The sequence below is a fragment of the Pteropus medius genome, unplaced genomic scaffold (genome assembly GCF_902729225.1).
Source record: "Pteropus medius unplaced genomic scaffold, Ma_sr-lr_union100, whole genome shotgun sequence".
Classification (NCBI taxonomy): Eukaryota; Metazoa; Chordata; class Mammalia; order Chiroptera; family Pteropodidae; genus Pteropus; species Pteropus medius.
Window position 1 is genome coordinate 7,324,461 of NW_024351543.1, and position 17,749 is coordinate 7,342,209.

Below are 17,749 nucleotides of genomic sequence, written 5' to 3' on the forward strand. Positions count from 1 at the left end.
TGGCCCATCTCTGGTTTGTTTCATCCTTAAATTTAGTTTCATTGTCATTAAGAGACAACATGTCAGGTCCAGTTCTGCAGGGGTAAGCAGCTCTAATTTTGGCAGAGTCTAAGAGACCTGATCACCTCCTTCTCAGAGAAAACAGAGTCCATCTGTGGAGAACTCCATACTCCCTCATCAAGTCATTCAGAATTACCATTTCTGTACTCCATCTCTGCCTTGTTCTGGGTTCAGTGGGAAAAGTGTCCTCCTCCTAAGATTAATGCCTCTAGGATCTCCTCCACCTTCTCCCACAACCTGTGTCTTCAACCTTCTCTTTACTTCTTCCTATCATTATTTAAGCATGCCTAAGACTCTTCTATCTTAAAAATATTTAAAAAGCCAGAAAAGAAGCATAACAACTGTCTGATCCTATAATCCAATAAGCTGCCACCTAAATCTTTCTTCCCCTTCACAGTCACACTTCTGCAAAGAGCTGACTGTGCTTGCTGCCTCCACTTCCTTCCCTTTCTTTCAGTCTTCTGTCTATTGCCATCTCGGTCTCATGCCCCCTCACTAGGAGACAGTGCCATGTCCCCCAGCAGTCCAAGAGATACTTCTCTCACCTGATGTATCAGTAGTGTTTAAATGATAATCTCTCCTTCTCACTGGAAATACTCTTTTATTATGGGTCAAGGATACACATATTCCTAGCCTCTCTCCTACATTTCTGGCTTCCCTTTGGTGCTCCCATCTGGTGGATGTCACTATTATGTAGCCTGATTCTCAGGCCATCTGTGGATGACCATGGAGTCATCTTTGAGCATCTTCTCTCGCTTGCCACATCTTTCAGCAAATCCTGCAGTTGTGCCTTCAATATCGGTTTGGAATCCCACTCTTTCTCAGGTCCTCTTCTGCCAGCACCCTGATCTCAGCCACCCTTATCTCTCACTTGGGACACTACAGCAGCCACTTGGCAATCTCCCCACCTCTATTCTAGCTACCACACAACGGCCAGAGTGATTCTCCACAAATAAATCACATTATCGACTCTCCTCTTCTCAGTTCTCCAAGGTTATCCCTCATCCTCCTTAGGCTTCGGGTTATATGTCACCTCCCTATAAACTCTCCTTGAGCTTCTCCTAATTTGTTTCAGAAGCACCTGTATACTCCTTCCGAGTGCGCTTATTCCAGTGTGTCATAACTCGTCTGTGTCCCACAGCTTCCTGAGCTCAGGGAGGGCAGGAACTGTGTCTGTCTGTTGTATCCATCCTGAGTGCATGGCACCTAGTAAATATTCCGTAAAAAACTGAATGTACTGTTCCCCACCCCACACCACCCCCTATTTCTAGACATATAATATTAACATATCAGGGAACAAACTGCAAAAGAAGGAAAGCAAGGTAAAATTCTGAAAACTAACTGATTGTTGAAAGAAGTTCCCAAATGGGCCCCAAACAGTCTAAAGACAGTTCAATGAGCCTTTATATTTTCTTGTAAAATGTCGGCCTGTGGCAAAAATAAAACCTTGTGCTTTTACGGGATCTGATGACCCAAAGCTGCTGATTTCACCTGTGGCTCTGTCAGTGGCCCATAAGCCCTGAGCTTAGTTAGAAATCGGTGCACACAAACGGACAGAGAGGCCAGATGTCTGGCGTGCGGACGGCCAGTCTTCGCTATGGGCTCCAGATGATGGGGAAGATTAGGGGTTGACTAATCAAATCCTGGCCTGCTGTTTACAGTCAAAGGTAGCATAGTGGCAGGGAGGAGTTTTCCCGGAAACGAAAGCGAAAGAGTCAAAGTTAACAGCTCGGATTTGAGGAGGGACTGTCAGTCCAGGCGGGACGAGCAGAGCTGAGGATGGCTGCGCCCGGCTTCTTCCCGCTGCTGGTCGAGGGGTCCTGGGGCTCCGACCCCCCGAAGAACTTGAGCGCCAAGTTGCAGATGTACTTCCAGAGCCCAAAGAGATCGGGCGGCGGGGAGTGCGACGTTCGCCAGGTGTCCGGGAACCCGGCCCATTTCCTGGTGCTCTTCCGGGAGAACGGTGAGGGGCATCCGGGGCGGGGGTGAGAGTGGGGACAACCCGCTCTTTCCCCAGGGGAAACTTGGAACTGGGGCACGCAGAGGGAGAATCCGCCCGGCTCCAGCAGCAGCAATTGGGGGGAGAAAAGGGCGTGTTGCAGAATGGACACAGAGTGCGGGGCACGGGGGGAGCAGGCGGAGCGCCGCGGTCCCTCTCCCCTGCGCTTCCGAGCCTTCTCAGGTGCTGCCTGCAGGTAGCGGCAGAACCCGGCACGGCAGAACGGAAAGGCGCTGTCTGATAGCGAGTTCACTCACCTTTTTACAAGGCTGCGTAGTGTGTTAATGGCAGAGTTGCCATTCCATTTTTTTGTCTTCTACCTGTAAAAGCAGCAGTTTTAGAGTTCTAAATGTTTATGAGAACACGATTTTAAGGGAAGAGAAAGTTTCCAGAACAGTCACATCCTAACTGACTCCTGAGGGTGAATTCCGTACCTAATAGGGAAGATACCCGGTAGGGCTCTTCAGATGCGGGTATGCTGCATGATTAAGTGCTGGGGGCAGGAAAGCACAAGGCATCTTCAGGGACCCGGCAGGGTAGTTTGACTAGCTGGTGATCTAGAACATGTGGGCTCTGGGAAATTTTATAAGGTTACAACGGGGGTCTCTTATATTTTAAAATTTGAAGGCTTTCTGTTATTAAACCTCCTTTTCTTGTGAAGAGGTGAGGAAGAAAGTTGGGTTGAGATGATAGAGGGTCTTGTGTGACATAATAAGAAGTTTGAACTTTACCCCACCGGTAGTTAGGGGAGAAACATGTCCAAATGTACTTTGGGGAGATTAATTTGGTTGAAAATAAGTACATTGATTTCTGTCAGGAGAGACTATGAAAATGAGACTTTTAAAGAGATCCATGCAGTGTTCTAAGTGAGGACAAGTGAGTCCTTTCACAATGAAAGTCAGTGTGGGGATAGAAGATATACCTATTTGTGTACTGTTCTGGATTTGGTAACTGGTTCTATGGGAATGACCCATGCTCCATTTGAGACGGAGGGAAGGGAAAACCTCTTTTATTTCTGTTAATTTTTAGGTGGTGAAGGAAAGGGGTTAAACAATGTAAGGAATCATGGGGATTTCCCTGGGAGTCATGGAGATTCCCAGTGGTTCTGGGGTCACCTGGGAGAGAGGCAGAGACACTACCTAAAATCACATTGTCTGCATGAAATAGAGTTATTGGAGAGGGAAGGCAGTGTGCTGTTGATCCACACACAGTTTTGAAGTCTGCTGCTACCTCTTCCCTCAGTTTCAAGGTTGTCCTCAGACGGGGTTGAATGTGTCTGGGAGTTTCCCAAGTTTCAAGAGGGAATTTCCCTTCCCACAGCCAGTTAGCTGAGCAACGGCATTCTCCCCTTGTCCAGCTTGTTGTTGCCATTTAAAAAAGGGAGAAGACAAATAACTGCCAAATATCTGCTTGCTTAAGACACCCACCCGGCTCTGTGCTGGAAGACCTGCTGCTCCCAGAGCGTGCACTTTCTCCACTGGAATCTCATAGGAAAGGATGTAGACAACCCATGATCCTGCCTGTCACTGGATTTGGAGAAGCTTTTGGGCCAGAGGAGAAGCAAGGAGGCTTCCAAGGCCCTGAAAGCAATCGAGGTATTCTAGGCATGGATCTAGAAAGGAAAGATGAAACCCAGAGAGGAGAGGGGTGCACAGTGAAGGAAGTGAAGTGGATGGGGACAGGAGACTTGCTTGGCTCAGAGTCTTTATAAAAACAAAGTACCAAGTTTTCTAAAGATTAATCTCGCCAAGGAATGCTCAGAAGGGAAGCTGTACAGTGTTAAGTTATTTCCTCAAGGGATGTTACTACTTTAATTCCAGAAGGGAAGCTGTGCAATGTTAAGTCATTTCCTCAAGGGATGTTACTACTTTAATACCAACTGTTAACATCAGCATAGGCCCGGCACTTAGGGACCCTTCTTTCTTCTTCAGCATCCCATTATCCTTAGGAGTAGTTCTCAAATTGGGGCCGCAAACTCCCTGCATCCTGACTCATAAAAGGTTAAACAGACACAGCCCCAGCTTGGTCACATAGACTCAGCAACCCTGAGTGTGGCTGGGTGGGAATCTGCACATTGAACCAGCACCCCAGGTGGCCCTGGTGTGCTGAAGTTTGGGAATCTCTGTTGTTTGTTGATGACCCTGAATGAACAAAAAGGGAAACAATTATAGAAAATACAAACAGCATAAAAATACAACCAGCACAATATATAATTTTGTGATGATAACATGATTCCGTTCTAGCCCTCAAAGCAGAACAGTCTCCTGCCAGGCTAATTCCTTCGCATCTCCCAGCCCATTACCCCCTTCCCCCACCCCCAGGCTGCTCCAATGGCCCCTTCATCCCCTTCATGTTACCCTCAGCACGGACATCTCAGACTTACTGCAGCTCAAGACCTTTTATGATCAAAGTTCCTGAGGGAGTGGAAAGTCCCTATTCAGTTTCAGTTTCCTACCAGAACAACCACTTTCTCAGCAAGCTGTCAGTAATTTGCTAACAATGAATGACCTGCCTTAGCAGTCCTAGGGCAGGAGTTCTTCTGCAGAAATACCCTCTCTCCACACCAGGAAGTGGCTTCAGCAGGTACAGGCCATAATATAACACGATTTAGTCATATAATTCACATGATAAGAACAAGCCCATCAGGATTTCTCTGTAGAAACTACTGTATAGCATACAGGAACTATTTAGAAGCTATATTTTACTTTTATATAGTTTATCAAATTTCTGAAAAGTTTAGTATAAACTGACTCAGAAGATTTTAAACTCCATTCCTGATGTGTACATTTACTCCCTTTCTGGTCATAATTTGGCTCCTGATTATTGTCCACCTCTTTTCGGTAAGGGATCCCATCTTCTCTTTAAATAAAAGTAAATGTGGCTGGTCTGAGGTTGGTGCAGATGGGAGACGGTCCACATGGATCAGGGTGGCTGGACATCAGAGTGGAACCTCTTTTTCCTGCCAGATTCACATTCTTCTTCTTGGGGAGCACTTACTGATATTGCTACCATCTGCTTTCTTGAAGAAGTGGTACCTATACATATTGCACACAGAACAGACTGGCACACTTAGATACCTGGATAGGATTCTATGGAAGTCTGGGGAATAATAAAAGGAACTCATCACAGAAGTCCAGGAGTCTGGACAACTTGGCTTACAAAACTTAGCTTCCTCTCTGGCTTCAGGGGTCTTATCCTGTCCTCGCTCTAGCTTAAGGCAGCCCCTTAGGAGTACGTGTAAAAATATCCGCCCTCCCAGAAAGGGTGAAATTAAGAGTCTGGCATTTCTTCTCATATTGTTTCCGAGGTCTGTTTCATCAAGTTGGCATCTAGATGAGGCCTCACTTCCCTCACCCCTTCATAGATGGTTGAGGTGGAAAAGCTATTCAAGCTCCTTTTTTTGAAAGATTGCTACCTATATCCTCGGCCTCATCAGGCCAACATTATCAGAATACACTATGGCAGAGCTGTGCCTGTGAACTGTACGGCACTTTCAAAGGTTCCCTTCACCCTTCCTGAGCACACCTTCTCGTCTAAACTCACACATTCTCTGTTCTTTTTTCCCCTTTCTCTCTCTGGCTTGTCTTTCTTATAATTATAACTTAATTTGCATAGCTTTTGTGGGGGTTACAAAATTCATTCGCAGACACTAGTTTGAGCGAGGAAAGAGACTTAAGAGAAGTTAAGATATTTCCTGAATATCTCTCATCTAGTTCATGGCAGAGTTGGAATTTGAATCCAGGTTTTTGAACACTTGTGTCCACTGTTTGTTTTTTCACTGCAGCCCAACTTCCTGATGTGTTAAGTTTTTAAAAAATCTCTCCTATCCCTTCTTGTCTACTCCTTTTACTAATGAATGTGAATCTCTTCTCTTCACAGGTCAAAGAATTGATTGAAACAATTCTTTTTAACAATTCTTTTTAACTAGGTTCCTGGCCTTCTGCTCCTGGTCACCTATGTTACCCTCCTAAAAGATGGCTTTTATTATGCTATGCCCCAGCACCCAGTCTTCATTGGCTCACCATGAGGGATGCTTTAATTGCTTCCCTTTACTGTGAATAAATATTGCTTCCTTTCTGAGTGCCCACTGAGCATCAGGTACCGTATTAAATTTTTCAATTTACTCCACCTAACACCTGCATAAGACGGTCTTCATTAATTACTTATTAATATACAAGAAGACCGAGGTTTTTGAACATGCTTAAGGTAAAAAAAATAAATAAATAAGTTTAAAGATGGAATTCAAATCCAATTCTGCTTGTCAAACTTTTCCTCTTTTTGCCGCACAAGAATTCTCTTGGGAAACTGACCAAGCCATTGATTGATGATGAAAAAGCCTATGGAAATCATGGAATAATTTTTGTGAATAAAGATTTCTTAACAGTTGGCTTTTTTATATATATATTTATTTCAGTTCGGCAGAAAGTTCTGGAGAGAGAGAACCACGAGTTAGTATTACCAGGAAAAGGAACATTCAAGTTAACTCTCCAGTTGCCCACAGATGATGTCCATGATGCCTCTGAGGGGAAAAGTCCAACAAAAGTAAGTAAAGGAGTGAGTAAAAGGGAAGTAGGGTGTTTTCTCAAGGTGTGTGGGATGGGAAGCACAATGAGGACAATCTAGTGGAGTGAGAAAAGCCACTTACAGTTGTGGAGGAAGTGAGAGTGGTGGTAGAGTAGGTGTGGAATAGTAGGTGGCAGTTTTGTTTGACTTAGACACTTGCAAAAGTCAGAATTTGGGAATTATAATAAGAGTGGTTTAAGATGTAAAATTTGAGGTCTGTTGATCCTGGGTGCTCTTAACCTGGAACTTGCTGTACTTGTTTTATTTCTACATTGTTTTGAGGGGGCAGTGATCCATATCGCATGGACTAAGTATTTCCTCAGTGTAAAATGGTATAGTAATAGCATCTCTCTCATTCGATTGTTGGAATGCTGTGAGAATTAGATGAGGCAGCCTCTGTAAAGCAAATGGCAAGGGGTTATTCATAGGAAACACTCAATAAATGTTAAATGAGAAAAAAAAAATGTAAGTCTTACCCCATACCCCAGACACTTGGTGTTCATTGGAGTTTCTATTATTTGCAAGTCACTTTTATCAATGGTTTTTGTGCTGAGTGAGTGGATGTGCCACTACACATGAGGTTCATTCAACAGCATCATTGCCAGAGCTTTTCATTATAGTTTCTATAGACCCTACATCTCCAGCCTGGTCCCAGGCACATTTTCTTAATGTAAAGAATTTATTAGTAATTTATTAATGCTATTTTATTCTTTGGATTTCAGGAATCTAAGACCAAAGAAAATGCCAAAGAACCAGGTAAGGTCTCAGTTGAGATGACTGGCCTTCACCAGGCAGTTTTGCTTTTATTAAAGATGGCACATGTAGACATCATCCTTATCTTCTTGACTTCACAAGGCAGGGAATGCTCAGCTTGGAGATGCCTTGGACTGCATCATGTACATACTCTCAGAGAGCTTTGCAGAGGGCAAACACTGGGAATGCCCCTTTACTGTAAGGGTTCAGATCAAAAGGATGGGAACAGCAACCTCTGTGGGGACTGGGAGACGCCCTGTAATTGAGACGTGCCTAGAAGACGGTGATGAACTGACCTTTAGAGCCCACCTGTGCCCAACCTGCCATCGAGAAACAAGGGCATGACATGTCAGTGGATGCTGTGTGTGGCTAAGTCAGTTTCTGAGCACTGGGTGTGGAAAGTGCTGTCCTCTGGAGCCCAACAGGAAGGTGTAGGTCCTTTGGATGAAAACTTCTGAGTGCTGGGTGCGGGATGTGGGTGCTGCCCTCCAGGTCAGCAGCAGCTCTTCTCATCCCATCTGCTGAGAGAAACAGCCTGAAATCTAGTAGCTTTTGTGAACTCTGCTGCTTAACTAATGTCTGGATGTTGGCCTGTAGTACCACCTGACATTTACTAAAGAAGAGACTAGTTTTCCTGACTAAGCATGCTCTTCTTATAAAGGGAAGGAAATGATGAACTGTGTTGAATGGCTGAGCAAGAGAGATAAAGTGATACATATATCCAGATCTGAGGGAAAAGGAATTCCAAAAAAATGTGTAAATGTTGTCCTCTAAAGCTGAAATTGTCTTGAGAACATGTTTAAATTTTTGCGATTTTTTATTTTCGAAAATAAAAAATTTTGACACTAGGAAGAGAACTGCCTTTACTTGGTAAAATGACTGGTAATGATATGAATATAGATAGTTTTTACCTAACATGAATGTACTGTTAAACTGTAGAATCTAGTATGCATGGTTTTCTTAAGAAGCTCATGATTCTTATAAGATGGGATTTTTAGGGGGTCTCTTTAGAATAATTCATGTTTACCATTCTTCAGATATTGAACTGGCTCACTCAGCTCTCGATGTTCATTGTGACCCCTTAAATTCTTATCTATTTCTTAGAAGATGCCTTAAGTGCTGTACCCTCAAGTTCAATTTTAGACCAGGAATTGGTTTTATATTTGTACATTTATATCTGTACCATTTCCTGCAACTAGAATTTAATCAAGTCTGTGTTTCTTATGGTTTCATAGATTTTACCCTAACTCTGTCTTAACAGATTTGTTAGCACCGCTTCAGAGTTGCTTAAAACTCCAAGTGTATGTATTCTTGGGGACAGCCATCCAGCCCCATACCATCAATGGATTTTTCATTGTCCTGGAAATTTTAGACCCATTTACTAACCTAATTTTACCTTCTACCTGACCCAGACTAATGATAGTAACCAACCAGGAAGATGGGTAACCTGTCTTCAACAGGATACTTAAGTTGACCCTTTTAAGAGGTGGAAGAGCAGGTCCTTTGTTGAATAGTTACTCCACACTGAGTCCTGACAATGGCTCTAAGGGTAGGACTCTTGAAAGTAATTGGAACGGTATGGACAATTTTCAGAACTGAGAAAAATGAGGATAGAAGGGGGTTCCCTAATAGGTCTCATATCTCAGGGATGAGGAGAGCAAAGGATGCTATACCATGCCTAAAACCCAGAGCTTCAAGTTAAAGTTTGACGGGCAGTTGACAGAGCAGGGAAAGGTCAGTCAAGGCACACACCAGCATCAGGGGATGTGAGCCTTAAGCCAATGTCCAGTTCTAGGCCTAGCTGAGTTGGGCTGGGCATGAAAGGTGGAAACCAGCCAGTGGAAGAACCAGGAGAAGAGAGATGAGTAAGAGCAAGGAAATACTGGTCACTTGTGGTCAGGAAATTCTGGTTTATCCAAGTTTTTATTTCCAGCCTGGACTCTCCTCTAAATTATAGACCTCATGTCTGACCTTCTTGTTGGAACATATGTTAGAGCCAACATGTCTGAAGCCACCTGTATCATCCGTCTCCCCAAACCAGTGCCCTCTTCTGACTTCCTTATTTCTCTTGAAGTTCATAACCTGTCTACCCATTGCCTACTAGACATTTCAGTCATCTTTCCTTTCTAAGCTTTCACATACATTAGTCACAGAGATCTGTTAATTTTTTTTTAAGTTTTCCTTATCCATTCCTTCCTCACCTGTTCCTGTTATTACCTCAAAACTCCAGCATGGCAGGAATACCCTGCTTAGTCTTTTCTGTTTCTGATGCTCTTCTCCTTAAATCTAACCAGTCCTTTGTACTGTTGCTGGATATCTGGTCATCCTTTTCACAAAAATCTTCCCTGACTCACCCTTACCACCAACTGCAAGATAAAGTCCAGATGGTGTTCTTGATGAAACTGACTTTTCTGGCTCACTTCTTAACACCTCTGCACCTAAGAGCTTCCTAAGCTTAATCATTCAGATCTCCATCTCTTGAGTAGGTTAACACAATCACGACACTGTATATTTTTGCTGCTCACAATACTCTGCCTCACTTTCTTCAACCTAAATTCTATATATCCTTCAAGATCTACTCAGCTTCCTCCTCTTCTCCAAAGCTTTTCCAAGCCAACCCAATCCCTTTATCTCTCTTTTCTGAAATCCTGGCTTGACTGTTGATGCTCTTTGTTCGGCAATTAACCAAGCATCCCTTGTGATGAAGCTTCTAATTGTCATGGCATTACAAAACTATATTGCTGGAAAGGCTCTTACCATTCACTTAGTTCAATACTCTCATTTTATAATTAAGAGATATGTCCGAAGTCACATGGCTAAAGAGTGGTGGAGTCAGGAGTTGAACTCATGTAGCCTCACCCCCAGCCTAGTAGTCGTTCTGGTTTGTTATACCTGTCTCACTGAATGCTAGTTTATGTCGTTATTGAATCTCTAAGCTATTTTTTTTTATTTGACGTGAATGTATGTGCGTGGAGCCACGTTCAGCACATGGCAAGAGTATTTGTCAAGGTGCTCTAACTGCTGTAACAAACAACCCCCCAGATCAAAGTTCAGGGTAGTTGACAGCTAGGGTGGTGGGGAGAGTCTAGGCTGCTTCACACAGTCATTCGAGAACCCAGCCTCCTTCCATCTTTTGATACTATTATCCTGATACGTGGCCTCCAAGGTCACTGCAAGGGAGAATGGAGATCCATATGAAGGAGACGTGTATTGGCCATGCTTGGAAGTGGAACTCACCACTTCCACCCATATTTAATTAGCCACGTGAACCCTACTGTAGGAATTGAATTGTAGGAAGTCTGGGAAATGTTTTGCAGATAGAAAACAAAATGGATTTGGTGAGCACATAGCATTTTGCTATGCCATAATAAACAGTTCCCTTTCTCATTTTTCTTGAGTACCTCCATTAGAAAATTTGTAAGTTCCTTATCTAATGTTTTTTGTATGCACCCCTCTCCACACATCCAGTACCTTAAATATAATAAGGGCCTCAATTGAATAGTTGCTCAAAGAATGGCTAAAATTCACATCGTACTCATCATGCTTTACTGCACTGGACAAGTGTAGAGTGAGAATGACCTGATGCATATGAATAACTCAGTATGATCAACACTGGAGAGGAACAAGCTGGCTGGAATGATCGCTATTCAGTGAGTCTGATGTATACCTACAGCTCTCTAGGTCATTTTACCTTCTATTTGTATCCCTTAGTCATTCAGTGCAAGAGTCTTTTTTTTTCTCTTCAGTGATAGGAACTTACTGCTTTTCAGATGCCCAGACATCAGTTGTTCTTGCTTTCCTGCAGTGGTCCAAGCAGTAAATCTCCAATTCAGCAAACAGTTATTGAGCCTCAAGTATATACCATGTGCCAGCAATACAAAGATGCATAAACATGTCCCTCGCTTTTGAGAAACTGAGTTCGATTATTATAATATGGTGCTGTGATAGAAGTATATGTCAGCAGAAAAGGTGTAATAAAATTGAAAATAATATAATGATAATAAGGTACATTTTATTTTTAATTAATTTAAGTAAAAAGCCTTCTAAGATATGTTTTTATATGAGTTAGCCTAGAGGTTGGGAAAGAAAGAGGGCAGTGTCTTATGATAATTTACTTTGCTAAGACCGTGGTAGTAAATATAACATCTTGACCTCTTTTGTATCCCTAAAATCAGATGTGTCAAAAGAACTGGATAAGAAAAACTCTCTCAACAGAAGGTCAGAAAAAATGGAAGATAGCCCAAAAGAATGTGAAAATATTCCCTCTTTGGTTGCATTTGAAAATCTCAACACAAATGTGACTGATATCATGTTAATCTTGTTGGTGGAGAACATAAGTGGCCTGTCCAGTGATGATTTTCAAGTGGAAGTAATACGAGATTTTGATGTTGCCGTCGTTACCTTTCTAAAATATATAGGTAAGATTAAGTGATTCTTCATTTGCCAGTCTTCTTTGCACCACACTTTTGGGACTTGGGACACCCAACTAATGGAATGTCTCTGAAAATCTGAGTCTTTCTAGTAGCTAATAAGAGAGACTCCAAGTTAACATAGGTCCTTTTTTATTTGAAAGAGAAGCAAATTTGTTTTGAATCCAAAGTCTGGTATATTTAATAGGTCAAACTTTATTGTATGAGGTGTGTGTGTGTATGTGTATGTGTATGTGTGTGTGTGTGTGTGAGAGAGAGAGAGAGAGAGACAGAGACAGAGACAAAGACAGTGATGATTTTTGAACTCAGTTCAAAGAGACTGAGAGACAGAGACAAAGAGACAGAGACAGAGACAACACACCCAAATAGAAATCTAAAGTCTAAGGTTATTAAAGTGATTCCAAGCAGAAGAGTCAATGTTTTCACCTCGTTGGGAGAAGTAAATATTGATGTGTGTTACCAAATTGAACTTGAGGTTAATAATAATAATAATAGCAAGCACTCATATAGTGTTACTGTAAATTAGGTATTATGCTAAGCTCTTTCCATGTATTAATTAATTTGTTCCTTTCAACAATCTTTTGAGATTATTATTATTATTCCTCATTTTACACTTGAGACAAAGGTGCAGATAAATGGAAGAACTGGATTTGAACCCAGGCAGCACACCTCTATACAGCCTGTTCTCTTATCCTCTTTACCATGTATTTCCTTAATACTTTCATGGTCATCCACATATGCAAGGAGCATGTGATGCAAAAAAAAAAATGAGTGTTCTTTGAGGTCTGTGTGAGGAGTCTGTGAATGATCTCTGAGATGGAAGAGTCATCTCCAGAAAGACAAGGAAAATTTTCAGTTCGAGGCCCTCTCTATTCCATTGCCATGGAGGTGGAATGGTTAATTAAGAATGCAGGTCATGAAGCCAAAATTCTAGATTCTCCATTAAACTAATTATCTGAGGTTGGTCAATTTACTACCTTCTGTGTGCCTTATTTTTCTCATCTATAAAATGGGAATAGTAATGCCTATCTGATATAGTTTCTGTGAAGATTAAATGAAATAATGTTTGCAAAGCTCTTGACATAGTACCTGAGATGTGGTAAGGACTCAATAAAAGAAGCTATTCTTATTTCAAATTTATGATTATTTTTTATAAAGGTAAAACTAAATGGACTTGCTTTTGTTCATTGATCAAAAACTTGGACACCTGCTGTATGCACTTGTCTAGGTGCAGTAGGTACAGAGATAAATAATTCTTGGCTCTTGCTTTTGAGAAATTCATATGGGGAAGGGAAGTAACCCATGTGTAAATGAATAATGAAGATGTAAGAGGAGAAGCTGCCTTCTTCAGCTGTGAACAGCAGGCCGTGGAGAATGGGAAGGAAGGGAACCTATACAAAGTGGCTTGGTTTTGCCCTGCCTACTCCCTTTTATGAAGTATATACTTCAGTAGTACCAGTTTATTAGGTCCCAAATACACTATGTTGTTTCATGCCATTGCTGTTCTCTCTGCCTGAAATATTTTCTCCCCTTATCTAGCTAGTTAAACTCTTCTTCGTCCTTCAAAACTTAGGTCAGTGATTGCCTACTCTGGGAATCCTTGTCTGAGTGCCAGTAGGCCACTTGTTTGCTTTTAGGATGTCCTCCCTCCTGGGCAGTGAATGTTCAAGTACTTGTTATATTCATCACTCTATCCTCAGCTCCTAGCACAGTGCCTGGTACATTGTGGGCTCACAATCAATATTCATTTATTTGAAAGAGATAATTGGGCTGAGTCTTGAAGGAGGAATAGAGTCAGGATAAAAATTGGAGAAGGGCATTTCAGGCACAGGAAATGATATATATATATGAAAGCAAAAGAGAACGGGTTTTCAAAATAATGACTAGTTTTGGGGTTTTTTTGTTTGAGGTTTTTTTTTTGGTATTATGGAAAATAAAATGAATGGCAAAGAATAACCAGAGGTGATATTTGGAAATTAGTTTGGAGTCAAATAGCCAAAGGCATTGTAAGCCTAACAAAGAGTGTGGACTCATGCCTGCAGGTAATGGGGAGCCATTGAAGGACTTGAGGAAGCAGTAAAATGAGGAGATTTGTGTTGTAGAGAAAGATTTGTGTTGGCGATGTCAGGGAGGGTTGGAGAGGGTTGTGAGTGGAGGAGGGACACAACTCAGTGGCCATAATCCAGGTAAGATATTCATATATGCATCATTGTTCAGAGACTGGAAGTTTTAAGCATGTCATTTCTCATTTAGGGATTAAAATCTTGCATCTAGCTCTACCCTTTATCTCAATATTCAGACAGTTTCTTCTGTATAATGTAAAAATATAAACATAATTTTCTGATTGATTGATTTTGATTTGTAGATCCCATGCAATTTGTTGATGTTTGTGCCACACACCATTCAGTGAAACACCTTCAGCTTTCTCCAAGACTTCTGGAGGAGACAAAAAGAATCAGGGTCGAAAACCTGCCGCCTGGTGTTGATGACTATAATCTGAAATGTTTTTTTGAAAATCCTCAAAATGGAGGGGGAAAAGTTATCAGTGTTGAATGTTTTCCTGAAGAGAGTTCAGCTCTGATTGAATTTTTTGACAGAAAAGGTAATATCTATTAGCCTGATTTTGTAGACCTGGCATAATCTAAACCACTTTAGCAGATCTTAACCATTATCAATTGAATTCCAGTGTATTTTCTTTTTTATTCGTATATTTCATTGGTAATCCAATTAGTAATCAAGTTCCTCTGGAATATGATGCTTAATGAGTCCAGCGATTCAGATTTTTAAAAAGTAAGTTAAATTTTTGAAAAATATAAGGAGATTCTCTCATGAGTCTCTACCTATGATGAACTGAAAAATATATAATTCTCAGAATCTTGGAAATACTGTATTAAAAAAAGAGATGATCTGTGTTTCAGCTGTACACTTGGTAGAAATTCTCAAATTAATTTTGATAAGGTTAGATAAAGAAACACTCAGAAACATGAACAGTTCCTATAAAGCATCAACACTTTCCCTTTCACCTGTCAATGTCATTCAGAAATTAATAAGGGTGATTTCACATTATCAGTGGATGCCTGCTGGGTTGTTCTTTTCGGTGACCCTGTGAAAACCATGTCCAGCCGAATCTTAGGGAAACACTTCTGAGGGTTTTACAGACATAGATTTCTAGCTGTCTGAGGCTCGTGCAAAGTCAGCATGGAGAGTTCATTGATGTTCAGAGGTCAAGGCTGAGAAGTAGGAATTGGAGGGCCAGACTTCTTAGGGAAAGAAAGAACACGGTGCTTGGGATTAACTGGGGAGTTCCCTGTGAACGAAAGGGCCCTTTCAAAGATTCCATTTCACCTGACCTCTTTGCACCATCTGATTGTGTTGACCAGACCTCTTCCTCTAGCCTCACTCATTTCCATGTTCTCCACAGTCTGAGATACACTGATTTTCCCTTTCTCTCTGTCTGGTTGTTCCTTCTTATAAGTGTAACTTACATAGCTCTGCAGGGTGCTACAAAGTGTATTCACAGACACTGCTTTATGGGCATTGCTATTATTGTAATCCCTGTTTTACAAATGAAGAAACTAAGGCACATAAAGGTCAAATAACTTGACCAAGGTTACACAGCTAATAAATGACAGAACCAAGATTTGAACTTGGGTAGTCTGGCCCATAATCTATGCTGTTAACTTCTTTACCTTTCCCCAATCTCCTATTCGCCTATAACATTAATTTTTCTTGTGAGGTATTTCACTGCTTACAGTGGGTTACCAATACTGAGGCAAACTGTAGATAAAGCTGGATTAAGAATAGAATTTATTTAGCAATATTGTATTTTATGTAGATTATTTGAGAGGAATATTAGGCACTTCACTCTGAAATTACTTGGTTCACTTTAACAAAATCTTAAGAAAGGGAACTCTTATTAAATACCCATTGCAGGTGAGTTGTGGTTTTTTTTGTTTTGTTTTGTTTGTTTGGGTTTGGTTTTTGCTGTGTTTTCTGCCACAGTATCTCTTTGAATCCCCATACTAACCTGTATGGTTAGATATAGTTACTCTTTCATTACAGAGAAGAAGCAGGATGGAGAATTTAAGGCACATTAGGGTGACATCTATGATGGTTCTTGGGTCAGATAGACTCAAATTCAAATCCTGCTTTGGTGCTTACTAGCTTTGTAATCTAGCAAGTTCCTTTAACTCACAAAAGCCTCTGTTCTCTCCTCTGTAAAACAGAATTCATGTTACTACTTACCTCAGAAAATGTTGTGAGAATTAAATGAGATTATACCTGCAAAGTACTTGGCACATGGTGGGTGCTCAGTACATGGTAGTGGTCACTGGTCACTGGTGCTGCCCAGGTTCAGAAACTAGGGGGCCATTTTGGGAAGTTGAAACTATGTGTCTGGACCTCCGAAGGCTGTATTTTATGATGTCTGGCTCAAGGCCTAGGAGCCAATTATGCACAGGTGAAGTTATTTTTAACCTCTTTCCAAAGGATGCTATTTTAATCCAAGTTGTTATTGGAATTCATTCTAATTTCTTTTCTTCTTAGACTCCTAGTACCTGTCTAATAACTTACACAAAATGAGGAGGGGCTTTAAAGAGAAGGGTATCCACCTCTCCCAACACATACACACAGACATGTATATATGCCATCCTAGGGACTGTCCCAGTAAAAGTGGCAGAAGGTGCATTGTAGCAGGGATGGGAAAGGTGCAAGATTTACTGAATCAGAGTCTTTGGGCAGGGCTCTCTGATGACTATGAGATGACCTTGGTCTTAGAATCCCTCGTAAAGAGTCAAGAGCATTCAGACACTGGCTTGAATCTTAGCTAAAATACTTACAGCCTACATGACACTGTTCAAGTTATCTAACTTTTCCTAGTCTAAGTCTTATCATTTGTAAATAGGGATGATAATAATAGTGTTTCTATCTCAAAGGGTTATTGTGAGGATTAAATTAATTTGATATATGTAAAGCACTTAGAATAGTGTCTGACACATTGTTAGCTATGATAATTATTATTGTACTCCTCTCCCTAGAAGTATTAATGGAATCTAAGTCATCTATGAAGCCTAAAGTTGTCAGGTGTACAAGAAGCAGCAGATAGCATGATTCTTAGATGTGCTTTGCTTTGAGCACCAAAATATTCTTTACACTGGGGCAAACATTATCCCCATGCTTGGGAACAAAGTCCTATTTATTTCTTAACCTGGTGGTGATATATCAGTATTATCAGAAAAACAAAATAAAACAGAATTTTAACAGAGTGATCTTAGCTAGAAAGTAATTATTCCATTAAACAAGGGATACCTATGCAGCGTTAACACATATCAATTTATATTTGAGCACTTTGAGAGCAGAGCTGCTTTTTTCCCCTCTTTTTATAAAATTAAATTTATTGGGATGACATTGGTTAATAAAGTTATATATGTTTCAAGTCTATAATATATCACCTGTATATTGCATTATGTGTTCACCACCCAAAGTCAAATCTCTTTCCATCACCATATATTTGACCCCCTTTATCCTTTTCTACCTTCCTCCTCCTCCTTTTTCCTCTGATAACTGCTATACTGTTGTTCGTGTCTGTGAGTTTTTGTTTGTCTTGTCCATTTGTTGCTTTCAGTTTTACGTCCCACATATGAGTGAAATCATATTCAGTTTTACATCCTACATATGACTGAAATCATATGGTTCTCGACTTTTTTATCTGACTTATTTTGCTTTAGCATGATATTCTCAAGATCCATTCATGTTGTTGCAAGTGGCAGTATTTCATCTTTTCTTATGGCTGAGTAATATTCTATTGTATATATGTACCACATTTTCTTTATCCAATCATCTATCGAAGGGCACTTCAGTTGTTTCCATGTCTTGACCACTGTGAATAATGCCGCAATGAACATCAGGGTACATATATCTTTACAGAAAAATGTTTTCAAATTTG

At 40.9% G+C, this 17,749-nt stretch overlaps 1 protein-coding gene across 2 annotated transcripts in view; it reads left to right on the forward strand.

Moving 5' to 3' along the window:
- The first annotated feature begins 1,776 nt into the window (after nucleotides 1-1,776).
- Nucleotides 1,777-17,749, forward strand: part of PARP14 (poly(ADP-ribose) polymerase family member 14) — a 42,547-nt gene continuing 26,574 nt past the window's right edge. For both annotated transcript variants that reach the window (XM_039843199.1, XM_039843198.1), the window contains exons 1-5: nucleotides 1,777-2,023; nucleotides 6,474-6,601; nucleotides 7,345-7,378; nucleotides 11,551-11,793; nucleotides 14,171-14,407. In XM_039843199.1, the coding sequence (XP_039699133.1) occupies nucleotides 1,840-2,023; nucleotides 6,474-6,601; nucleotides 7,345-7,378; nucleotides 11,551-11,793; nucleotides 14,171-14,407 (826 nt within the window). In that variant the 5' untranslated portion in view covers nucleotides 1,777-1,839. The remainder of the gene's footprint in view (nucleotides 2,024-6,473; nucleotides 6,602-7,344; nucleotides 7,379-11,550; nucleotides 11,794-14,170; nucleotides 14,408-17,749) is intronic.